This window comes from Rhea americana, unplaced genomic scaffold (assembly GCF_003343005.1).
Source record: "Rhea americana isolate MKP2758 unplaced genomic scaffold, rheAme1 scaffold_49, whole genome shotgun sequence".
NCBI lineage: Eukaryota > Metazoa > Chordata > Aves > Rheiformes > Rheidae > Rhea > Rhea americana.
This window is the reverse complement of record NW_028186634.1, coordinates 1,355,774-1,382,192: the sequence shown is the minus strand read 5'-3', so window position 1 is coordinate 1,382,192 and position 26,419 is coordinate 1,355,774. Positions and strand designations below refer to the sequence as shown.

At 36.9% G+C, this 26,419-nt stretch overlaps 1 protein-coding gene across 1 annotated transcript in view; it reads right to left on the bottom strand.

Moving 5' to 3' along the window:
- The window catches only part of ABCC8 (ATP binding cassette subfamily C member 8), an 89,881-nt gene that overhangs the window by 49,682 nt on the left and 13,780 nt on the right, over window positions 1-26,419 (bottom strand). Inside the window, exons 3-10 of the mRNA XM_085317082.1 lie at window positions 25,096-25,217; window positions 20,972-21,138; window positions 19,220-19,462; window positions 18,191-18,379; window positions 12,330-12,494; window positions 10,126-10,281; window positions 4,010-4,144; window positions 2,318-2,480 (exon numbers count right to left, since the gene is read on the bottom strand). Coding sequence (XP_085173208.1) covers window positions 2,318-2,480; window positions 4,010-4,144; window positions 10,126-10,281; window positions 12,330-12,494; window positions 18,191-18,379; window positions 19,220-19,462; window positions 20,972-21,138; window positions 25,096-25,217 — 1,340 coding nt within the window. The remainder of the gene's footprint in view (window positions 1-2,317; window positions 2,481-4,009; window positions 4,145-10,125; window positions 10,282-12,329; window positions 12,495-18,190; window positions 18,380-19,219; window positions 19,463-20,971; window positions 21,139-25,095; window positions 25,218-26,419) is intronic.

Genomic DNA, 26,419 nt, shown 5'->3' with positions numbered 1-26,419 from the left:
CTCACTATAGCAAGTCATAATTTATACCTTTTAGAGACTATTAACTAGTCTCTAATAACTATTAAGGAGAAGCAAGCAAATGCAATTTCTGCAAATGCGATTTCTTTTAAGACAGAAATATGGATTAACAATGCTACAATAACCATTTGCCCATCTAGGACTTGGTTTCAATCAAAACCATAGCTATGATCATATCCCAAACTCCTGACTCCTCCACCACTCCCTGAGGATACAATTTCACACACATGACAACCATTCTGTTTTGACCTTTGCTTGGTTTTATTTCACAATCAAAATAATACTGATTGGAAGACTATTTTTTTTATAGTAGTTCTTACAGTACCCACAAACAATTCATGTACAAAATGTATCCAGGCACTGGAAAAAGGGGGGCAGTAGACATAGGAACAATTTCTATGCTGTCTTAAAGCTCTCTTGCAGTCTAGCCAACACTGCCCTAACCTTGTAGATCTATTTTCTATAAACCTACACAAAGCTATTCTTGCTGAATAGAAGCAGATCCAACCATGTTTTTTAATTCATGTTAATAGCTAAGTATACTTGGAAAATAATTTAGGAGTACACTCAAAACAGCGTTTTAAACCAAACAAGAAAAAAAAATCTGTTTTCTTGTGGCTATAGAAAATGCCCACCTTCTCTCTTGACCAATAGGGCATGAAAATCTTGGTCATTCCCATCTTTTTTTCCCCTTACTTAACAAAAAAATGAAAAATATATATTTTATTATATACACATTTATTATATACACATATATTTGTGTGTGAGTGTATATATATATATATGTGTGTACACACACACACACATTCACTATCTACTGCATAATGCAAATAATGTATATGTAAGAGAGAGAAAAAGAGAAAGTAGTGAACACATTATCACTATATCCTTAGGTGGCAATACATATTGAGCTGTGTGCAGCAAATATCAGTACTCATGTATCACTGAATACAGTACGTCTGATAATGACATCACCCCTTCAGTCCTTCAGCTGAACCTGTGGCTCTGACTATAGATAGATTTCAGGCCACATGAAGCCCTGAAAACAAAGGGAGACCACCTATGTTGATCTGGGTGTAGAATGGAGTCTCTGGTCACCTCATCTACTGGTCAGCTGATCTCTAATTGGCCCATCTATATCATGGAGTTTCTGGTCATCTCATCTACTCCAGCGAAATTCTATTTTATGTTGAAATGGAAACTATCCTTCAAGCACAGAAAGTCCCAGACCACCAGAGAAAARTTCTGGTCTCAGGAAAGTCAATGGAAACCTCAACTTAATGTCCACTGACTTCAGCGGGACCAGAATCTTGCCCTCAGAGTACATTATCTCCATGAAAGGCAGGGAAAAAAGTCACTAGAACATCTCTTGGACATGTGGCCACATAATACTAACCAGATGGGAAGTTATTTTCCTAAGCAGCAGTCTGCTTTATCAGTCTGAAAAATATTGTACAGGCAGCTCATAGTGTTTGAGTGTTTCTCACTAGAGGTTTTCAGTTCACCAGTATCTTACAGATGAATAGTGCTCTTCAGTATGACTTGACTACTTATTTCTAAAATATTATAGTACAAATTATACATGTTGTACGGGATCTCTTCAGTTCCAGAGTCCAGCTGGCCTTAGATCATTTGAAAAGGAGGAAAAATGTCTTAAGAGTAACTGGAAAGGTGACATGACATTAAAGAAGAAATCTTTATCTGGATATAGAATACTGCAAGTGCTATGACTCATTGTTTCCCTTCCATAAAACAGAAATGCTAGTAAGCATGACTTGTTTATATACATATACATACATACATAAATACATATACATATATATATATATATATATATATATAAATATATATATATAAAACAACTAGAACTAGGTTTTGAGTGAGAAAAGTATGATCTGTTGAAGCTCCAATAGAAGCATACATTTCTTGTCATGTGATACTGTGATACCCTGTATTGTGCAAAATGGGGGGAGGGGGAAATCACATCAACAAAAGCTTCTTTCTTCGTGTTGTATTGCTGGGGCTAGCTTGTGAAACACTTGTCCTCTAAAAGCTTTTCTCCAGAAAAGCTAATGCTATGACACATTAATCTTGACTTTCCCACTTAAGCTTATTTCCTATACAGGGAAAATTCTACTGAATTAAAAGGAACGTCTGTCCAAATGGAAAGCAAGGAGCACAGCATTAGAGCCTAAAGCAACTGAAACAATCTCAATTGAGAAATGGTAACCTCATTAGTAACTAATAATGCAGTAGCACTGCAGCTGAACAATGGATTAGAAGRAGGGAGGAGACTTACTGGATATGGAGGTATAAAGGGCAAAAGCCTTGAGGCTAGTCATTTCTTTTTGTCTGGTTTCCTCTACACTGCTGTGAAAGATATGCTCCCAAGCATAGAGTTTAAGGAGCTTAATGCCTCGAAGCATCTCATTTGTCTTCTTCAGTCTCTCATTGGAGTACTCCTGCAACATTTACATAAATACATACTTAGAGATGATAGTTTAAGCATCTGACCACTAAACACAATGCTCACACACAAAAATTGTATGCAGGCCCTTGATCAGCCAAGTACATTTTCCTATGTCTGTCTATTTAGATACTTCACTGTTTTTTGCAGAGGTGAGATTCCCTAAAGCTCATTAGTGAAAAGCCAGTGGGTTTGTACTCCCAAATCACATAGCTGGTACTGAAAATTATACTCCTCTGACAGCTTTCTGATAATTTGCAAGACAACCTCTTATGACCACTACCACCCAGCAAACTGGTTGGATTTTCAAACAGGCACATTTGCAATGGACAGAGAAGAACAGAACTAACAGCTAAGCTATGAATGGGCAACCTACTCTGCCTGTGTGGAAACAACACTGCCAGGCTTCAAAGCAGCAAGGCTGCATTAACAAGAAGCTATGATCACTGTSAGAAATCTTGACCATGGGCAAGGCYAACTGGCTCAGGAACAGCAGTGCACTAGTAAAGTTACGCTGCTTGCAGTTTTCAGGTTAGCTCAGGGATTTTCGTACCACACTGTTCTGCATAGTGGAGACATACCACAAAATACACCACTCCCACTCATAGGAAATTCTAGATGATCCTGACTATCTGCTTAGATACTACAGGATGAATACTGGCTMTATTTCTAGATGGATGGATACTACTGATGGGAAAACACTACTTTTCACACAAGAAGGTACATGAATAAGTTTCATTACCACTCATCATTTATAGTAGAAGAGATTTCAACAAGCAAACCCTGCTGCTCAGCTCCATTACAGGTTCACAGAGCTTCCTTGGCAGTGTAATAGTCACTGAATGTGGAAATAAGATTCAGAGCAGCTGGGCCCAAAAATTCCAACTAACTGAGGTAACTTTCTCAGCAGTGATGCAGAGGATTCAAAAAATTAGAGATGAGCCAAGTGAGGGATCAAGGAACAGCTTGCAGCTCAGCAGACCTCTAAGCTCCCCATTTCAGCAGCATGCTGTGGGAGTCAGGACTGTCCAGATGTTACACAAATAAATCACTTTGAGTGAGTTTCCACATCTATCACACAGTTGGCACCTAGGTTAGGATGCAGCATTCCTTCTTCCTTTTGCGAYTGGACAGATTGACCTACATAAATTACTTACTTGGAATTTGTACATAGGACATAGGGCTGCGTGAGGGCATTTCAATCAATTATTATTGTCTTCATTTACATATGCAAGTAAGAAAGATCTTATGTTAAGTAACTTGTTAAAAAWTWAAAAAAAAATTGAAATTTGTTGAAAGCTATAAAATCCGAGATAAAACTCAAGATAAGTTGCATCTTTACTACTTAAGTTTGTCACTTTTTCAACTTTTTCACCTTCTTGCACTGGTCATTCTTGAACATTACAAAATATCTGAAAATCAGTTGTTGCTCAATGCCAGGTGGTTAGGCTTTGCAATTCTAAACATAAACCAATGTATAAATACCAAAGTATTTATGTCATGTACAATTCTGAAGACACTTACCAATGTGCTTCTCTGGGCTTGTGAGAGTTTTGTTGCTACAAAGTACTGAACAGGTGCAAGTATTATGATTACTGCTGCTCCAATTAAGGCACTGATTCCAAGAAGGTAGTAGAGCAGAAGGACTCCCACAATTATCTGTTGGAAGAAAGAGAGTAAGGGGAAAACTTGGAATAACTTCACTCTGTATATGCACCACAAAGACCCGCCACAGGGTAACCAGAGAGCAYGTTCAAAACAACAATTCACTGAAGCTAAACCTACCTGCAAGCTTTGTACATTCTGCATCACTGGTAAAAAACGCACAGTTTGGTATCATAGAATCAGTAAGGTTGGAAGCGACCTCTGGAGATCATCTAGTCCAACCCCCCTGCTCAGCAGGGAAACAAGTGGCCCATATGGGGATTGAACCCACAACCTTGGCATTATTAGCACCATGCTTTAACCTGCTGAGCTAAAGCTAACCCTGGCATAGCCTATACAGGRACTGAACCCGCGACCTTGGCATTAGCAGCACCATGCTCTAACCAACTGAGCTAAACCTGCCCCCAAATAAATTTATCAATTCCTAACCACATCATAGAATCATAGAATTGGTAAGGTTGGAAGGGACCTCTGGAGATCATCTAGTCCAACTCTCAAACAAGTGGCCMRTAGAGGGGAACCCACRACCTTGGCATTATTAGCACCATGCTCTAACCAACTGAGTTAGATGCTCCACYGCCTCAGCTGAGCATCAAGATATTCTAATAAATAAATAAACAAAGAGACTAAATAAACCTACAGAGTTCTTCTCCAACTTGCAGATTCTGTGATTTTAATCATATACTGCAAGAGATTTAGCAAACTGTGTTCGCTCTGTGTTTCTTCGCTTCATGGACTCCCCACTACGAATAGTAGAATATGGTAGTATAGTATTGCACATCTTCAAAAACATAACCCCTATTACCTATTTAAAATAACTTCCAGGTAACATGTTGAGCTATTCCATTTATAGTTACTATTGAATATTTTYCCCCATTGACCAGACGACATAGCTTTTTCATTTTCTTTGACTTCTACGGTCATTTTTCTGCTTTGACATTTACATCTCCCCACACCTTCGCCCCTTTTTAACCAGGAAGAGAAACCACATCTCACAACTTGTTCTGATCYCACTGCTCTACATCATAAAGAAGTAGTTGCTTACTACAGAAACTAGTGTGAAAGAATCATAAAGATTCAATGATATATTATAAATGTTATTTTTCTTGAATGTTCATGAAATGAATGCTGACAAATGCTAATCTTCGCATCTACATGCATATAGAAAAGGAATCATACCACTGAGAATCTGCTCTTCAAATAGACACTAGACAAACGTGAACTGTTTTAAGGATGCATAGTACCACACATGCAATATCCATTAAAAGAAAGTTAGAAAAACTGTTAAAAAAAAAAAAAAGAGAGAGAGAGAAAGCAGCTTGTCTTTGGATAAATAAAGTCTGCATTGTTCACTATCTATTCAGAGAAAGCTACAGTCAGGATGGAAACAGTAAAAAAGACAGACATTATGAACAGCACAATAATGCAAACAAGATGTTCAAGCTATGGAATGTTAAATAACCACTACTCCAACGTCCAATTCCTGAGCATTTTGGAGCATTGACACTATTATATAAAATATAATATATGCTGCTAAACTAATCACAGTATAAGATACAGTGATCAGAAGTTAATTTCTTATACCATTTTCCTTAAGTCAAAAAAAAAAAAAAAAAAAAAAAAAAAAAAAAAAAAAAAAAGTTTCCTTAAAGTGTGATCATCTTGTTGCAGTGGCATACTCATATAATACAGAAATTCTATCTTCCATCATTTCAAAGCTAAGCAGTTATATGGATAGCAGGGCTAAAATCATCCACTCGGCATATATTCATGGGAATTGGGTGCAAGAAAATCAGAGAAAATTCCAGCAAGAAAATCAGAGTCCTTACTTTCCACCCATCTCAGCATTTTCATGGATATAAAACATACAGAGTAAAGAAAGCTTTTTTCTTCCCTCTTAACAATACTTGGTCACCTCTCTGCAGATGACCTAATCTAAAATGTTATTCTTAAAATGAGTCATGGTATTTACTTGGAAATATGTGATATCAAAGTAGTAAAGTCCTATTGTATATACAGTACAGAACTAGTACAAAAAAGAGTTAAATAGTTGGGGTTTTTTTGTTGTTGTTGGAGGGGTTGTTTGTTTGTTTTTGCGTTGTGTTAGAGTAAACTTACACACTTCAGAAGAGTGCTTCTATCTGAAGTCAGGAAATTCATGAGTATATGAATCTAATGAAAACATGCAAGGCCTGTGTCAGATAACCTTGGTAGAGTGCACCTCCAGAAGATTTTAAAAAAATATTTACAAATCAAGATACTCATTTTCAACTGCTTCCTCATAGGCATAAAATCTAGGCCCTCAAAACACAGGAAAGCATTGGAAGATACACAGTAACAGATGTTTGGAAGTACAAAGTGGTGTGGAACCATTGACTCCCTGCATTACTGCTCCCCCTGTACGGGCTGATTGTCAAGGTCATTAGGGGCACCTGCTTCTAGAAAAGGAGCCACTGTTTCTTTGCTAAGGAGGAGAAAACTCCAGAAAACTGGCTCCAGAGGGAGGTGCAAGCTCAGGGCTTTTTCTTCCCTCCTGGCTATGGAAGTAGCCAATATTTTTCAACAATAATGCTTTGTTTTCAATAAATTAAAAATTACCCCATTTCCATCTTTTCCTTTATACTGTGATAAAAGGATAAGCTTTTCAACATATTGATCATGAGACAAAAATACATATTTTCAGTTTAAGTATGTGGATACTAGTATCTGAAATGTGCTGAAATCTGTAAAAATTACTGAGTAATTCTTATGTTTATCATACTGCATACTAAACGGTCAGGAAAAAAATACGTAGATAATATCTGAACTGCTAGATAGTCATGCAGCAGAACTCTCATTAATATTTCTGAGAGGGTAATAATCATGTATTTAGACAACAGTATAATGAAGCACTTCGCTTCCCTTTCATCAAAATCTCAAAACTTCTCTTTGCCCGAGATATGTACCACGAACATAACATTCACTGATAACTCTTGTTGTTGTTACAAATGAAAGAAATCTAGTGTGTTGATTACCTACTGAAGTGGCAAATTCTTTCAGCCAGTAACTACTTTGAAGACACTTTTGAAAGAATCAAATGTCCTTTTATTACACCTGTAAACTAAATCAGTGATGTGAGAATACAGGATTTTTTAATAATCACAATGGAATCAAACAAGGGTGTTCATAAGAGAGAGGCTAAATGAAGTCTTTATAGGGCCTCACTTTGCTCACAGGGTTTGAGCCAAATCTACTGAGGGTACCTTTCAACCAGTGGGCATCCCTGGGCCTCTTTCAATTGGTTTCAATGGGCTTGAAACAGTAACTTAACACAATGATAAAGTTCCTATTGACTGTAGTCAGAGTGAAGATGGGGCTCGAATTATCTAAAACACACAGAAAAATCTAAGCTTTTATGAATGGGTAGATCTTTTAGTCAAGAGTAATTAYAAAATACAAAGCAGATGCTGAAATGCTGATTATTTTAAAACAAGTTTTTAATTGCTTTCTAGCTCTTAACCAAACAAAGTAGCTTGTTCAACTTTTTATTAGCAGCCTCTTGAGCATTCAGTAATTGCTTTCACTGCCTTGTAAAAATAAGTCAGAATGAACACTGCGGAAACAAGTTTTGGAGAGGACTTAATGACAAATGTGACTCCTTGGTATGTATCTTGCAATGCATGCACCATCCACAAAATATGAGCTTGCTTTGACACACGTTGTCTAGATTTGCAGAAGAGTACTRCAGGGTGAACAATAATACAAATAAGTCTTCCATTGACAAGGAAGAAGGTCCCATTTTGCCCCTCCCCAGCATTTTCCTCACTAAATCCGCAAAAAAATACAATTGGGGAAAATAATTAAGCCAGACCCCCCATACACACACACCTTCCCCCTATTAGAGAGTCAGTCTGGCTTCCTATGCARTCAGATGAGGCTGAAGCCAGCACAAAGCAGGAATGGTTCATCTGATCTATAGAAAGAAGTTCCAGTCCATCTGCTGACAAGGACAACTACAAAAATCAATTCTAATATGTAACTTTCTCCTCAGAAGAGGATTCAGATGTCTCGATGGCCAGGCTAGTGTTTTAGTCACCTGATTTTTTTTWAAACGACTTCTGAATAGAGCATGTCTTACATATTTAATGTCTTACAGAAAATTACTACTATCTGATGTTTAAGGAAACGGACACTTCACAGAATCACAGAATGGTTGAGGTCGGAGGGAATCTCTGGAGATATCTCATCCAAGCCTCCTACTCAAGCAGAGTCACCTACAGCACATTACCTAGGACCTTACCTACATGGCTTTTGAGCAGCTCCAGGGATGGAGATTCTGCAACATCTCTGGGCAACTTGTTCCAGTGCTCTGTCATCCTCACAGTAAAAAAACGTTTTTCCTCATGTTCAGATAGAACTTCCTGTATTTCAGTTTGCTCCTGTTGCCTCTTACCCTATTGTTGGGCACCGCTGAAAGGAATCTGGCCCCATCCCCTTTACACCTTCCCTTCAGATATTTATGTACACTAATAAGATCTCCTCTAAGCCTTCTCTTCTGCAAGARGATCAGTCAGTTGCAGTCCAGGCATAGACTCATGAAAACAATTTCATCTTTCGCTAAGAGCAAGGAACAAAATGCAAAACAGCTGAGTAGACTGTTTGCTCTCTCTGAGTTCCACACCACTCTAATTAGCCTCTGCATAGTGCTGGAACTAGATGAACTGCGATGAACACAGTTTTCACCAATATTTCTGGAAATAAATTGTACATTTAGAAAAGAGTGAGTGAATATAAAACCTGCTGCTTCTTTTGTTTATTTGTATTTACTTTTGTCAATGAGACACTCAATGAAAATATGCTGAATAACCCAAAACAGAAAGAATTGCAGTGTACTGTATTTATATCAGAGAAAACTATTTACTATAGTGCCAGCTCTTCTTAGTACTGAATCTTCCAAAGTAATTTGCACTTCTCCACTGTTTTAATAAGAGTGAAAAACAATCTAAGATTGTACCCAGATAGCTCTGACCTCCTGCTACTATGATTCTGCTATCTCACTAGCATAAACTTGATTAATCGTGTGGCCATGCTGTGAGATGGGCCACTTAGCACTGAGTCAAAGGAGTACTACCTCACCAAAAAAAAGTAGTAGATTAGTTTTTCAGTAGTTCTGCAAGCTGATGTGGCRTACTGTACAGCCTACAAAGGTGAAATAAGGAAGAAAAGTAAAACTGTGTTTGGAGAAAGTATAGACAGTACAAACTGTCATTTCAGTAATAAAACATGCTTAGATTAATTTAAATCAATTCTGAAAGTACCCTCTGAGGCAGGGCTCTGCTTTCCTCCTCTTAAAGACTTGAACAAGACACAGCTGTATTTCATGGAGCATTATACAGGCTACAGAGTTAAGGGACATGGAACAAGGTATTAGTCAATTGAGTGCAACTGAAAAGAGTGATCTGCACTATGTTATCTGCATAGGAAAAGAAACTGAAGCAATGTGAGTATTTAGAGAGACYAGGCCAAAGACACTGCAGAGGACAAAGTACCAAACCCATTTCATGTAACAAATGATTCTGGAATTTGCCATCCATGAGGCAACAGTAGTTTTAAGTAATGTCCAAAGGACCATATTTAAGTGATCATATTTTTGAATAACTTGCTGCTTTCATTATCTGCTCTGTTGCAATTCAGAAAACAACTGATTGCAATATATTCTGGCTAATAAACTGTAACAATACAACCTGCTGAACTTGCTACAAATGCTAAGCATCTGGCAGTAGTCAAGTTCAGGATCCTAATGCAATCTTAAATACTGAGAGTCCTGTCAGACACAAAGTATATTAGATAAAATATTTTTAGATATTAATAATTTGAAGTCTTATTTCAAKTTATTCTTTACCTTCTTTAATATCTCTACTTTCATTAAATTCATAAGTGAACAATCACTACARATCTATGCACATTAATGACAAAGTCATGTTCAACTCCCTTACCTGTACTGGCATAGCCCAAAGGTTGGGGCAGAGGAAAAAGAACCACATCAGCTGATTTGTATCTATGGCAACCARGTTACAGATCTGGCCTGCAGTCATCTCCCCCATAGACATGTTAGAAGTTGAGAGCTGCATAATTTTATTGTATATTTTTGTCTGCAAAACAGAAAAAAAAAGTGGCAGTGTACACAAAATACCTATAGCTCCAACTAAAACAGAGGCCATAGTCCAGCATGCCAAGGGGAACCAAAATTCTCTATAACTGAAACGAAGAGCCTAGGTGGCCTTTTGTGTTACAATTAARAATTTTAAACTACGGTTGTATTTCTCAGCCTCTTAAAACTTAGTGCATTTAGGTTCATAATGGTCATGCAAGTATCCTCTTGCTGCAGTCCTGTAGAGGAGTAAGAGAATGAAACTTCTATTGTCCAGGAGGCCCAAAAACCTATTTGTGATTACTATTTATGCCTTCAGCTTCTCCATGCAGTGCTCCTTCCACGAGTGCAAATAACTTCATTATTATATTCAATGTATAATAAATCTTGTTATTTTTTCCTCTGGTAAAATTCCTGTCTCATCCAACCCCAGAGCCAGGTCCCTTGTTGAGCCTGTTGTTAAATTTTGATTAGAAAGTTCAGTCCCATTACAAACTTCAATTCACGGATAAATACAGTAACAAGTCTCATCCYATACCGAATTAAGTTGTAACTTCAGAACAGAACTAGGCACCATGTCTAAAAATAACTTAATGCACTAAAATGAAAGTATATCTTTTCCAGTTTGTTCAGTAAAAGGCTACATGGTGATGCTTTACAGAAAGTCATGAGACTTAGCTGATAGGAGGCACCCTGACTAGCTAAATGCCTCATGATGGATAGCTGGCACTTCATCTGAAGGCATGAAATCATACATAGCATGTAGAATAGGTGCAGGTTTATATAAAGGAGAAAAAAAAAGAGGGTTAAAGAAAAGTTAAAAAAAGGAAAAAAGAAAATTTGTTTAAAAATATTTCCTTGTCAAGGAGATTGTCATTAACACTAATTTTCCTGCCTACAGGATGATGGTCAAAAATTTTCCAATCTGAATGGGAAAAATGCTGATAGTTATATGAACGTCTCTGTAATACATAATGCAGAGAAGATGAGCCCTTTCTTGTATCAAATTTGATGGAAATGTACTATTATTCTCCTGCAATTCCCCTTTTACCATTTTCTAATTACTACAGTAGATATTCTTTTCAGTCAGTGATGGCTCTTCTGCTTGACACAAAACATGCAACTTTCTCATGTATTTTGTGTTGCATTTTTATTTCTTCAAAAATTTTCTATTTTACTCTAAGAAGGGAAAACCAATGGATGGAATCCAAAAATCTAGCAGCTAAGAAGTGCTCACAAGTGTATGATAAAAGAAGGATTAAATAATTATGCTGCTATTGAAAGCATTCATCTATCACACAGACTTTCACGATGACCTATGCAGTTCAATGGAAAAGCAGTGTTAACTTATAAGGTTGGCTTTTAAGCTGTCAAAGGGTAGGTTTCAGCTGGTGCATTTGGCATTATCACATTGTACCTAATTCTCACCTTATTTACTCTTTTTCCAGGCACAAATCTTTGATCTGCTGTTCACAGTTATGCAATAATTATGGACTCCATTTTACCACTCTTATTTATGCTAATTACTGACTGCTGTGGCTAGTGGATTTTGTGGCACTATCCATGRAAAAAAACAGAACAAAACACCCTCACAGTACTCCATGCACTGGGAATACATTGTATCCTTTTGTTTTAAGTGTATTTAAAGAGACATTTTAAAGCATGTATTGTTTGTGTGGAATGTTACAAAAATGCAGCTTTTACATGGGTGATATGTATTTTAGAATCTAGATTCTTTTATAAATTATGTTCAGTTTTACAATCAGCAATCTTATCAATCAGCTGAAAGATAATAAGAAATACAGTATTAGATATAGTAAACAAACGTTTACATAAAATCATCAAACAAGATACAGAGGAAGAACAGACAGAATGCAGGTCTAAGTTAACGAATAGATCTTGAATGGCAAAACTCATATTGAATTCATTTCAGGAGAGGACCATGTCACTTGCTACAACAGAATTCATCTCTGCTATAACTATAATACGTATTTACAAGCAGGTGTATAATTGCACATAAATAAATATATTTATTTATTTATTGCCTACCTGTATTGCACCTCTCAAGTTGATTCCYGTTTCAATAGCAACATAGTATGATGCTTGGAGAAATGTCCTTTGCAACAAAAGGGCAAAAAATAAGAGTACAGCCAGGACATAAGCATTGGACAGGAACTCTTGAGATGAAATAAAGAAAACACCAAGAATTTTAGTCTATAAAAAAAGAAAGAGTTATAAGTCAGCTGTAATTGTAATTTAATTACTAGTTTTGTAAAATTAATAAGCAGAAATATCCAGCTTATTACTTTAAAACTGTTCCCAACAAGATCTAAAACCTCACAGTTTATCTGTTCAAGGAGACACACATATAATGTGCAACTCAGCAACCTTTATTTAAATGCAAGATGACATTTATAGAATTCTGGAAGGATATCAGAAATCCAAAGACAGACACTTTTAACAAATGACCATATGGAGTTACTCGAAGACATGTATTACCCATTGCCAGAAAGGGCTATATAATAACCTTTCAGAGATGTTCATCTCCTTATTTTGGCACTCCAGGTTATCAGATCATAAAATGACCTTTGCAATTTCTTGGAAAATATATCCTTTCAGTTCCTGGAAATATACACATTATTTCAGTTTGTGGCATCCAATGGGCTTGCTCAGCATTGTTTTATTAGTGGTCATTACCTCCTCAGGAAGTTCATGAGATCACTGGAGTGCATTTCGAAGCACTTCTGTAGTTCACATGGAAAGAAGTGCATTTATTCTAGATTATATTTAACAACCCTTGGTGCCACAACTAGTTGAGCAGTTGGTTTACCTTGGGAAGCCTTCTGAAAACAAAACGTCTCTGCCTTCCTCTTTCTCCCCTTGTAAAGAAATACGAAGCATTCTCTTTCTATTCCCTCCCTCGAGGGCTTCTTGTCATTTGCATTGCTGCTGTAGTCCTTGTTTAACACACTTCTTCAAGCTTACATAGATTTTTTTTTGCTGTTGACAACACTTTCAAGATTGCTATAACATTTATTAAATTGTATTTCACAAATACCAACTGTACATTTTTTTAGATCCAACTTATAGCCTGCTATTAACTCATTACAAAGACCCATGACAAGCTATTAATACAAAGGCTAAATTTAGTTTATAAAGCCGTGGTTTCATAAAATGAGGCTGAGCCAGCTGAAAGAGGATACGACTTCTTACCCTTTATTCTACCTAGTTTGTTCCAAGCTGCATGTTTCTGCCACTTACTGTGTGCCACTTTTGGAGCTCATTGGATCTCTTCCTGAGCCAATTCAAATCATTGACAACAGAAAATCAGCTCAGAAAATCAGCTCGTGTAGTTTTTTGCTAGGTTAGTGGGCTGGGTCAGAGCACAAAAGCATCCTATGAGTGCTAGAGCTGGAGCAAAAATAGGAGCAGGGGTGACAAGGAATGTGAAAGGAGGGAAGAAGAGCAAGTCCCACACCTTTTGGAACCAGAGACTTAGGGTATTTTTTCCATCTTTTTTTTCTTTTTTTTTTTTAACCTCATATTTTGACGTTCTTGATGGCTCCTGCCATTGCTGTATCAGGAACACTATCTATCACCTTGAAATCAGAAGGGTAATTTAGAGGCTTAAAAGCACAGAAATGCATGCTTACTTTTGCAAACAAGAAAGCAAGATAATGAGCAAAACAACTTTTTTTTTTTTTTTTTTTTTTTGATGATCTTTTGTTTTAAGCCGTGAAAATTTTTTTTTTTTTTTTTTGATGATCTTTTGTTTTAAGCCGTGAAAAGAGTGCACGCCTGTACAAACACATGCAGTACCAGTTCCCTGACATGGTGCGTTACACCTCACCCAGCAGTATTCCTCCCCATGGTAGGAAACTAGTCTAATCTGTTCACACAACAGTTTGATCTGTCTGTTGAGGCAGTCTGGAAGGTCATTCAGCAATACCAAAGAGGCACTGTTTTTGTACCATAAATACATGTTCACTTGTAAGTGAATCTAGGAAAAAACAGAATCTCTGACACATTAWTTTTTTTTWAAAAAAAAGCTTCTTATGAAGGCAGAGCTAGAATAATGTACATATCTGTGACACCAGGATGTTATGATTGTCAAAGATGCTCATAAGCATAGCACAGAGAAACAGTGAGCATTATTACMACTATGAATCATGATGGTTGCAGATTGAGCTGTATTATATCTAAGGCAATGACTGAAGCAGTACAATTTTGAAGCTGCCCTACATATACATTTGGCTAATACTACTTGCTTTTTAAGAGGCAGAAGCAGTTTTTTATATTATTGTGCTTTCACAGATTATGTTTTTCTAGCAGTGAGATTTTGGTGCAGTGCTGATTCACATTTAAAACATTATATAATAGATAAGCAGGGAGGATATGTGGGACAAACGTTCTTGTTCTCTCTTCTAGTACTCAACTTGAGAGAAAAAGAGGACTCATACATGCACACATACGTAAACCTTACACACACAATACTTTCACCAAGGTGTTCTTAAAATCTCATTTACAAAGTCACTGAGCATCTATGTGACTAAACTATGAGAATTGTACACTTGTCAATCTGCAGTAAATACAAGGAAATAACTGAACATTTACTGAACCTTTCACGTTTAACATAAACTTAAGAAATCGATGCAACTAAATGTTTTATTTTTTAAAATGGATTTGGGGGCTTGTCCCCAAATGATGTCACCAATCTGTTGGATCTACTTCAGTACCCTATCTTCCTGGTAATTCAGAGTAATGACACTTTTTTTTAAAGTGCCAGTAGGCTCTAACCACTAAGAGGCTGAATAAAAGGACATTTTTCTAAATACTTAACAGACCTAGAGCTCCACTGCCTTACATGTCGATACTGAGCCTTTTGCTTCTTTGGGATCTATGACTTCTGGAGTTTTTAAAAAAAAACATTTTGTAGTTTTGTCATTTAATATGAGTATGTTATGTCATCACATATTTCTAATATTAGAATTTGCAAGCCTTACTTGCAATGTTGAAAATAATACTGGCAAAATATAAAGGTTATCATTCTTTCAGTCTCTTCTTCAGGGCTAAATGATTAATACAGAGAAAAAATCATGACCTGAGAAAGTTCTGAGGTGGTCATTAATATTGATACTGGAGTTATAAATAAATATGAAGAGCATGACAGAACTTAAGATGCTGTTGTACTCTGTGGCACTAACTAAAGCAGTTCTGTGGTAATTTCTGTCTGTCACAAAGGGCCTGAAGAATGGAGCAAATATATCTTATGATTTACCTCTTTGCTTTCAGTTTCACAAACAGAATTTTTGTTTGAAAGATACAGTTGATTCACTAAAACTTTTCCCCAATCTGAACTATTTAAAGTGAAGAAATGTCATGTTAAAGGATGGATAAAAGATGCTCTCTAGTGTACACACAGCTTGCTTTGCTTGTTAGATTCTGTCTCACTGTATGGAAGTTCTTTCCAACTCCCTCAAACTTAGTAGCACATTATACATAAGCAACATCTCCCCTACTCATCTTTACGTTCATAAAATAGTGTTTTAAAAGGTTTATTTCCACAGCTACATAGTTTTCAGCAACAAATAGTTAAGGCCATGTTCTCCTTTCTCATTCAYTGCAAGTAAGGATGTAATTTTTCTGGCAGTACGGCAAGTGTATATTTTTCAAAAGAAATCCTGTTAGCTAGGTGTGTGTATATACATAGTAGTTTTCCTGAACAGACTGGTCTTTTTACATACGCTTTGAGTAGAAAATCTACATACATTTTAGAAAGGTATTTCTAATAATTCAGCAAAAGCAATTTTAACAGGTAAAAGTAACTAAAGTAACTAGCCTTCTTGAAAGGGAAAAAAAAACATACAAGCCAGTTTAGAAAGGGACAAAAAAAAGGCTCTCTGGAGTCATTGTGTCCAAGATGAAAAACCTGTTACTATCAAACATGGACTATAACCATCAGAGAATATTTCAGTTATACAATTTCCAAATGGTGTAAATTAAAACATTTATCAAGACACAATAAGGATACAAAGGCTGAATGAGACACTATTCAAGGTCTATTTAGTTCAGACCTGACCATTTTTCACAGAGGAACAACAGCTGTCATTTCAAAAGGAAAATTAAACAAGATAATCTATAAASAGCGATATGGTATAATTTCAGCTGAAGTAGTAATTGTTCGAAACAAATCATCAAGTTACAGCTCAAAAGCTTCCACAATACTAAACAGCAACATCAGGCCCTATAGTCTTATTTTTTCATTTCCTGCTTTAACTGGTTTCCATTTCTAGTGGCTATATTAAAGTCTCCAAATATTAGGATAAGGATTGCAAAACAGATAAATGATTAATTTTAGCCTAAAGCCTTTGTTAAACTTTCTGCAACACATTCGATATATTTCAATATTTATGGTGGACCTAATCCAAAGTGTATTCAAATAAACAGGACTATCTTCATCAGTATCAACAGACTTTGGAAACAGTGTCAAYAATAAGTAATCTGCAAAAATAAAGTGATCTTTTAATAGAAAATTGAAGACCGCACCTTATAAGTAAATGCTTCCTGAGCTTTTCTTTTTCCCTTCTTTTTAAATAATCAATAAGTATTTCTTCTTTTTTGGGGAACATCCAATTCAGTAGCTTCTTTAAAAATTTGTTTTAGTTGACCTTTCAAAACCAGTCTCCCCAAAGACTCTAGTAGAAATTCTTTGTCATAGCTAAATTATTTGGCCTTTGTATGTGGCCTTTTATTTATTATTTGGCCTACTTTAACCTTCTTACACACAACTAATTTTTAGGGATGAAAAGCCAAGTGTCTTAAAAATACACTTCCTCCTTTCCGATAAGCACTCAATCACATACTTAAATGAGTGTCTACCCAAGAGTGTACTTTAATCCCTCAGATCATAGAATCACAGAATCAGTAAGGTTGGAAGGGACCTCTGGAGATCATCTAGTCCAACCTCCCCACTCAGCAAGGTCACCTAGAGCATGGTAGACAGGGGTGCATCCAGGCGGGATTTGAGTATMTCCAGAGGAGGTGGCTCCACAACCTCTCTGGGCAACCTGTGCCAGGGCTCCGTCACTCTCACAGGGAAGAAATTCCCCCTCATATTCAGGCGGAACTTCCTGTGSTTCAATTTCTGCCCACTGCCTCTTGTCCTGTCACATGGCACCACTGAAAAGAGTTTGTCCCTGTCCCCTTGACACCCTCCCTTCAGGTACTTATACACATTGATAAGATCCCCCCWCAGTCTTCTCTTCCCCAGGCTAAACAGGCCCAGTTCTCGCAGCCATTCCTYGTAGGGCAGGTGGTCCAGCCCTCTGAGCATCCTCATAGTCCTATGCTAGACTCTTTCCAGTAGCTCCATGTCTCTCTTGTACTGGGGAGCCCAGAACTGGACACAGTACTCRAGAGGAGACCTCACCAGCGCTGAGGAGAGGGGCAGGATCACCTCCCTCAACCTSCTGGCAACACTCTTCCYAATGCACCCCAGGAGACCATTGGCCTTCCTGGCCACAAGGGCACATTGCTGGCTCACGGTCAGCTTGTCATCCACCAGCACTCCYAGGTCCTTCCCTGCAGAGCTGCTCTCCAGCAGATCAGCCCCCAGCTTGTACTGGTGCCTAGGGTTATTTTTACCTAGCTGCGATGTTCGTGGGATTTCTGAATATGCTTCACTATCATCCTGAATGAGGTTATTTTCCTGACTGCAGGCCTGACTAAATGTGTGGGTAATACTTCACTCACTATCAAGGTATAAATGCAGATAATTAGTGGTACATTAAGAATTCTTAATATCATTTCAGGTAAGTAGAATGTCATTCACTTTCTTTACTGATGTCAAACAATATATAGTCATAGCATTAATTTTTTGACTCACACTTATTATGGTAATTTGATAGTACCTGTGGGCGAATAGTGTTATTTCCTTTTCCAACATTGTGAACAATCCCAGAGATGCAGAGTGGACCAGCAAATCCAAGCAAGTCCGCCAGAATACGGAATGTGCTACTGAGAAGCAAAGGTCTTCCAAATGCACAGCAAAGAGCACGCCAAATTGACCCAGATCCTTGTGGAAGTGACGACCTTTTGCTCTGCCCAGAAGTAAGAGTATGTTAAGTATTAATCCCAAATCTGATATATTGTCAATACCTTTTCTCTGTTTTATTAGTCAACAACAAACCGTATTCTCTGAACTAGAACAGCGTAAGAATTGCAATTATCATTTCATTCGTTTTCAATAGAGTCAAAACAAAGGATTAATTTGTACTCTCCTCCAGCTAAGAAAATGGAGCCATTCTTTCGTTCATACCCTTACACAGGGACCAAGCAAGTGTGGTGTTCATGGCCTGCTGCAGGAGAAGGGAAAACAAAGAGGCAGAAAACTGACAGGTTTTGTATTCACATGAACTTGAAGACTGGAAAGCTATACTCTCTTAGATGGGCTGCAGAAGACTACTCTTAAAAATCTCTGAACACACCGAACTGCCACCAGGGAATCAGGCAGAATCTCAGCTGCAGCAATTTCAATTCGAAGTTCTCTTGTGGACAAACACTAACTCAAATAACACAGAGAAAGTTATCCTGGGAGGCCTCATTAATAATAACTCTAATTCCATGATTCCAGGCTCTTATAAGGAAGAGTCTTGGTGATATTTAGTGAATACAGTCCATAACTACTTTGCACATAACAAAAGTAGTTATATAAAGTTTACATGCACTTAACCAATAATGTGCATGTTTTGCGTGTTCCATTAGAGAAATCATTTGTACAACTGAGTACTTGATCTCTTGTATATGACAAACAATGCTAGTATCTTCTTTATTTGCATCATATCTATTTATATAATTTTATATCATGCTGACAGCATAAAAAAGTAATGAAAATGTAAGCAGTTAGTAAGGAGTCTGAGGTAATTTCATGCTTGGCGTACCTTCTGTGCTTCAAAAGCCTCATTAAGGCGAATGTAATTGGTCAGAGCTCTCATGGCAATGGGAAGCTTGCCTATGGTTTTCAAGTCTATTGGTTTTTTATGAGCAGTCTTGATGAACGTATTCATCCACCAATATGTTCCTTTGGATAACAGATTCACAAATGGCTGTAGGAATCGAACTCCCAGGTCCTGGAGATCCTCGGGAGGTTTAACTTCTTTAGGAGTTTTGAAGAAAACGTATCTCTGAAATCCAGAAAAGTCCCCACAAAGAATCATATTAAATGCATGGAAAAGGAGAAAAAAAAGTCTGCAAAAAATAGATAACTGAGATGTAAAAGAGAAAAYAGATAATCAATGAGACAAAGGCTTGGGTTCTCAAGGGAAGTCAAGGAATCCAGACATCCAAATCTGACATAGCAATCCAATTTCCTCAAGTACCTCTGCATATTAGAGGTACTTAGCCTACAAGTATAGAAACATTCAGTATTATTTTCTTTATGGAGTACAATCTGGTACAGCTGAGAAAAAAAAAATCATCTTATATTTTGCACAGGACAGACTCAGCTTCTCACTCTCAGTTCCAGACAGCACAACATGGGCCAGGGGCATTAGCAGGGACATGCTCACTTGGGCATAGCCCTGAGGCTTTCACAGCAATTCATCTGCTATACTACAGCTGCCTCACATTTAGTTAGCTCAGAACATGAAGCCATCTGCATCATCATGAATTGGCCTAGGAAACTACTAAACTGGAGTGGATATGGCACTAAAGAAAACTTTCATTGGTCTAAGTAATGAAAGACTGAGGACAGATGATTATGATTTCCTGTTGTCAAGATAACAGCTTTGTTTTTAGACATCACTCATTTTTGGAAAGGAAAAGCCAAACTCTTTAGGAATGTATTTCTACATTTCTAAAAAGCACTCAGTCACATACTTAATTCAATATCTATTCAAGGCTGTATCTAAATCCTATTGATAGTGGGATTTCTGCTTCACCATCTTTTCTCCAACCATAAAAAACRCACTAGAACAGCAACATGCTGTATTATGCATGTTGCATTTAGTAAACCTCTACAATGCCATTGCAAGGGAGTTCTGTTACAACAGAGAGAGGAAAAAAAARRWTTTTTTTTTTWAAAAAAAGCACATTCTTTGCTTGCATACTTAAGAGTGGGCTCAAATAGTTCACACATCCTAAAAAAGTGATAGGTTTGGGAAAGGCTATCTAGAAAGTAGAATTGGGACTATCTATCCAGCAGGCTCCAAAGTCAACTCCTAGTTTGGGTTATAATTGAAGACATTGTGGAGGAAAAAAAAAATTACCTAGGAGGCTAGAAAGTAATTCCATTTGCCCTAGTAAATCACATTTCGCCTGCTCCTGGAAAGTAAGAAACATCATTTGCATGTCTAAGAGTGTTCTCTGGTAGAGCAGACAATTCCTTTTACCAAGTCTTTCCTTGCATCAGAAATACTCTGTTCTGATGATTGAAACTGTGAGTCATAAGAGACAAAAAAAAAAAAAAAAAGATGATGAAATTCATCTTTGATTTACAGGGGAGCCTAGGATTATTATTTTTAAAAATTATCGGTTAATTTGACCTAATAAAACTGAGTTAATATTTCATTCTCAAATATACCTCTATTTCCGATTGGATTTTATCTCTCTTCTTTAGCAACATATTTCACACTAAGTACTCAGAAAGGGAGAAGAAAAAGAAACAAGGAGACATATGTGTGAAACTCACTCACCCTCACCCTGATGACATTGATTTCTACAGCAAGTAGCATTCCATATAGAATAACCAAGAGTCCTGTGAGGCAAAATCGAAGCTGAGAAAATCCGACATCATTATCACAGAACTTTACAAATTTGATGGTTTTAGTTATGAAAGCTAAAGTCCAGTAGAACAGCAAGGCTGTAAGAGAAAAAAATTAATCAGGTTAACAATTGCAAAATTGTAAAATAATAATATTAAATATTCCTTCAGAAAGAATGCAACAAGAATACACAAAACCAGAGTGTGGCCTTCTCTTGGCAAAAACAGAAGCTTAATTCAATTCTGCAAACATGAAAATATTAAGATAACATTTGTTCCAAATTCTTTTCCCATCGTATTTGGTGACYTTTGCAAGTTTCACAAAGTGAAGTCTACTGGAAAAAATTTCCATTCATTGCAAACACACACTTAAATGATGAGTTCAAGGGATGGAGATGCCCCATAGGAGAAGGTGCCTGTGAATGATCTTCAAATTTGGTTCACGCTACCAAGACAACTGTAAATTTGGCTTGAATAAAAACTTGACCTCATTCCCTATGCAGCTCTCTGGGATGTATGAGAGAACAGGCATTAAAATATTTTCTCCAAATGATGCGATGTAAGCAAGCTCAACCTTCAACAATAGGCTGTAGGTTATCACTGCCAGGCTAGACCACTGAAGATCACTATTGTATGCTTTTATTAGATTAAGCTCAAGATCTGCAATACCACACTTAACTCAATAGAACTTAAAAAAAACAAAAAACAAAAAACTAACCTGTCTCTGTTGGAGAGAAGTTTTGTGCAGTAAGCATTATGGAACACAATGAAACAGGAAGTTCCATTTTAACCAATAAACTAATTCAAGAGAATTAACTATGATGCCAAAGCACACAAAATTTAAATTAATTAGAAAACTAGATTACTGTCAAGAATGGTGAAACAGTCCTATAATTATGATTAAAAACCCTAACATTTTTATTACATTAAAAAATCTCCTATGTGTTCCCATCTTTCTGTCCCTCTCAGCTTAAAACCTCAAAGTCCTAATGTTATTTCATAATTTTTCCCTACTGTTTAACTCTGGGTTTCATTCATCTATAAAACATACAAATATTTTTAACTCGAAAACAGCTCAGATGTTAACATTCAATTACATATTTTGAACGTTGAGAAAGCTAGCAGATTTTCCAATTCAGTACAAAAACAACTACAAAATGTCTCACTAACCTGTACAATAGCTATACATCCATTCTGCAACAAAGTGCAAAGAGCACCAAAATAAGCATTATTAAGAGAGCCACCTGGGAAAAAGTATTAAAGTGGAAAAGCTACGTTTGTTGAAATGCAATTACAGGTCAAAAATCATACAGGGAAAATCAGATTCAGAAAAGGCCAGTAGCGAGTTCCAATAGTTCAGACACAACTGGGATCCTGCGCTCAATCRTTACCTTCAGAGAATAAATATTCCAAACTTTTTCCAATATTTTTGAAAGGAGATGGAATGACCAATTCAGAATAGCCAACAGCCTGGGCGTAAAGCTGAGAGCCAAGATCAGCTCAATAACTTTGAGTCCTGAATCTTGCATATCCAAAAGGACAGTGCTAATCCTTGAGAGGTGTTACAGWATCAGTCTCTTGCCTGTTTATGAAGAACTGCAAATAGACTTGGTTCCTTTAAGGTTCAGAGTGAAAAAAATTAAAATATTCCCCCAAAATTTCACAGGACTGGAAAATTGTTCAGAATCAACAACAGGTCTTTAAGGGTCTCCTCCACAGAGTCAAGGAGAGTTTTCCCAATGAATTTAGTAAGTTTTAGGTAAGAGTCTGTTAGTCTTTGCTTTATACTGCTAGCATCTCTCTGCAAGCGCATCAGCAGAAGATGCCTTAGCAGGTCACTTACTCTACCATGTGCTTGCAGCATATTTTATCTCCTTTGCAGCATTTTACTAATGAATAACCCTCTTTCAGTTTTCCTTATCATATGCTCAAACAAGAGTTTATCGTCTTAAACTTTTCCTCATGGCTTCCATTCACCTTGTTTGTRTTAGACTAAGGGAAAGCTGCTCATGGCCACAGTGCACTCTAGTGGGTTGATAGCTGAGTATAGTTGTTATTTCTGGGCTAATTTGCACAGGGTTGCATTCTCCATTCCCAGGCTGCCAATCCAAAGTAGCTGCAATTGATGTTGAAAGACAACACCCCTCAGGGTTGGATAAAATTCTCTGCAGTTTAGTTAACCAAATGGAAATTGTTAGAAATACATTTCTTAAGTTTTCTCACAAACAAAGGACACTGAAAAGAAAAATAAAACCAAAAATAAAATAACAGAAGACCTCAGTTTGCTAAGACTCGGAATTAAAATTTGAAACAGATTAACTAAAATGGGAAAGAAATGTGGCGGTTTGATTTTCTTTTTTTTTTGTCTAACAGTTAGCTATGAAGATCTGAATTTCCATATCAGCCTACTCTTTGGAAATTCTTGCAAAAATGAAAATTCCTACTAATTAACTTTAGTATCACTAAATAGTATAACTTCCAGTTATTAACTTATAGATATCTATCAATAACACAAGTTCCRGTATTCATTGGTGTATCTGCTTATTAATCAAATATTGTCCAGAGTTCATTCAGGATCAGTGCTCTAAATATTGAACAAAATTATCATAAAAAAGAAACCTYTTCAGGGAAAGGATTGTGCAAAAAAACTTTTAGTTTTTTTGAATAAGCAAAAATTAGCTGCAAATTTGTACTACCATTTTCAATGATTTAACAGCAGCAATGTGGAAGGGGTACTAAATTATTAAACACTGCATTATACATCTGGAAAACAAACAAAAACAACCATTGCTTTTCTTCTGTAAGTGACCGTAACAGGCTGACAATGTTTTCCCAAAACACAACATCCAGTGCTGTGGGAAAGCATTAAGCAGACTCTGACTTATGAAAAAATTGACTGCATGATCCCATCTGGCCATAAAAAGATTAAGTTTCTACTTAAAAGAAGGGTACGAAAAGACCACCAGTCCCAGGTGAGAAAACTTAAAGGCTGCCTAGCCTGGGTAGATCTTAAGTTATTTTTGTATTTTCTTGTAGTTGTTTTCTTCTTTACCACTAAAATCAGACCTTTAGAAGACAAATGATCTTGTTTTTTCCAGCATGAGTTACAGATTGTTTTTGCAGAGAAGGATGCCTGCTTATGACAACATGAAATTCAAAATAATCCTTAATATTTAAAAGCTTTGACAAATCCAGGTGTTACTGATATTTTGCCAGCTGATCAGCAYTGAATGTAACTCTGATCCACAGAGCCACTATGACACGAGACAGTTTAGCAGGACCCATTAACATGGAAACTTAGCTCAAAAAATTTGATGAGCCTGGACCATCGCAGAAATAATAGGTAACAGGACAGCTAAGTGTATATACATCCACAGTCTGTAATCTACTCAAACTATAGAGAACACCTCACCAGATGCATGACTGCCAGCAATAATGGATTTCTATAGTTATCTTGTTTCTTTATAAATATTTATTATACTGTGTAACTCATATATAGCATTTTCCATTCAAAAGGTCTTAAAGCAATTTACAAAGAAAGTTTTAGGAACAAGAAACAAGCACAAGCAGACAAAGTGACATATCCAGGGTCATACTGACAAGTCAGCAATGCTCCTTATTTCCCCTGACTCCTTGCAAATTTCAATAGACCACACGCTACCCTATGGTCTTAAACCACAAGGAACGTAAAATGGCTTCAATTTTATACAATATTTTCATGCAACATGGTGACAAGTAAGAGGATTCGGATAGCTTTTAGACCTAGATATGCTACTTTTCCCATAAACTAWTTTTTTTGCTAGAGAAGCTTTTGGCCCAATGGATTCCTGGAAACACCGCACTGACTATTAAAAGTCAAAAAGAATGAACTGTTTTAAAGAAACTCCTCACATTACCCAGGACTGGAATCTGGTAATAGCAAGTATTACACCAGAATGTAAGCGTAACTATACCAGTACAAGCTAGAATCAAGAGTATAGCAACCTGTCACAAAATGAACAGACACTCAGGATCAACACAGTCATACTTCCAATTTTTCAAAACTGTGAGACATACCGATTAATAACTTCGGGAAATTAGATGTTTCAATATTATGGTAATAAACAACAGATGTGATGGCTGCCAAGAATGCCATCCCAGCCGGCATGTACAGGTGTAAATGGCGGGATTCTGAAACCCTTAAAAAGAAAAAAAAAGTGAACAACTATTAAAATCTAACCTTCTTAGCTATTTAAATGTTTCTTTTTTGATTTATGAACTGTACACTACACAGAGATGAGGTAAGGTTCCAAATTCCAAAATCATTTATGGATGTAAAGCTATCTGATTTTCAATGTGCTCCTAAATTACATAGTTGCATTTCAAATTCCTCCTCTGTGCTGAAAAGGGAATCTGTGTACTCACATTTCCTACTGAAATCAACTGGAATGTTGTTTAAACAGGGATAATAAGCTCAGCTCCAAAAGGAAAAAGGAAAAAATCATTTATGCTATACTAGTTTAGAAGTATTCCATCAAGATRTGTGAGTAAGATCAACTGACAGCACAGAAGATTTTCTATAGAAACATTTTGTGGAAGTGTTTGATTTTCTTTTTCCAGTTTGGGAGAAAGATAGTATCACAGCATGGGAATTACTCACAGTGAGTTCTGTTTTCAGTGATTACAAGTCAACAAACACAACCTACAAAAGAATCATATGCCTTAAAGTTTTGTCCTGTAAAGCAAAATTGCCTGACGCTTTGCCTCAGGTAGCAATGGATGGTGTCCAGACAACTACACTGCTTTGTGAATATGGGCAATGTTGGCCAGTGCTGTTGGTTTGTGCAGAGGTGGACAGAACCACATTTCCACTCTCCTTCCTCCTACTTGTCATCTTCCCTGCCTTCCTTTTTCTTACTTTCACAAACGTGCTATCAAGGGCTACAATTTCCTCTAGCTCCCATCTGACTCTTCTGGTGAGAAGAGGCACAAAGAGGAAATCTACAGAGCACAAACACCTAGGGAAATTCACCCCTTGTCCTCCAAACCCTAYGGAAAATAAATTAGCATCTCTGGATTTGTTCTTGCTGTAGTGAAAGCTATGCTTGTGTTTGGAGAGCTGGAAGGGGCTGTGTAATCAGAGAGCTGGATTGCATCACAGGGTTTCAGAAGACTGAGAGCAKAATAGCCCAGATAGCCCCTCCAAGCTCCGGTGGATCGGTTAGACGTTTCCCATGTCTATACTAGGGAGGGAAATTGCTTCCTCACATAAGCACTGTGAGGAACTCTGTAGAGCTGACAGAAGCCATGCAGACAACCCATAGCACAAACACTTAACTGCTCTTGTTAATAATGAGAGTTGTATGTGTATGCAGCAAAATGAGAAAAAATTTTTCAGTTT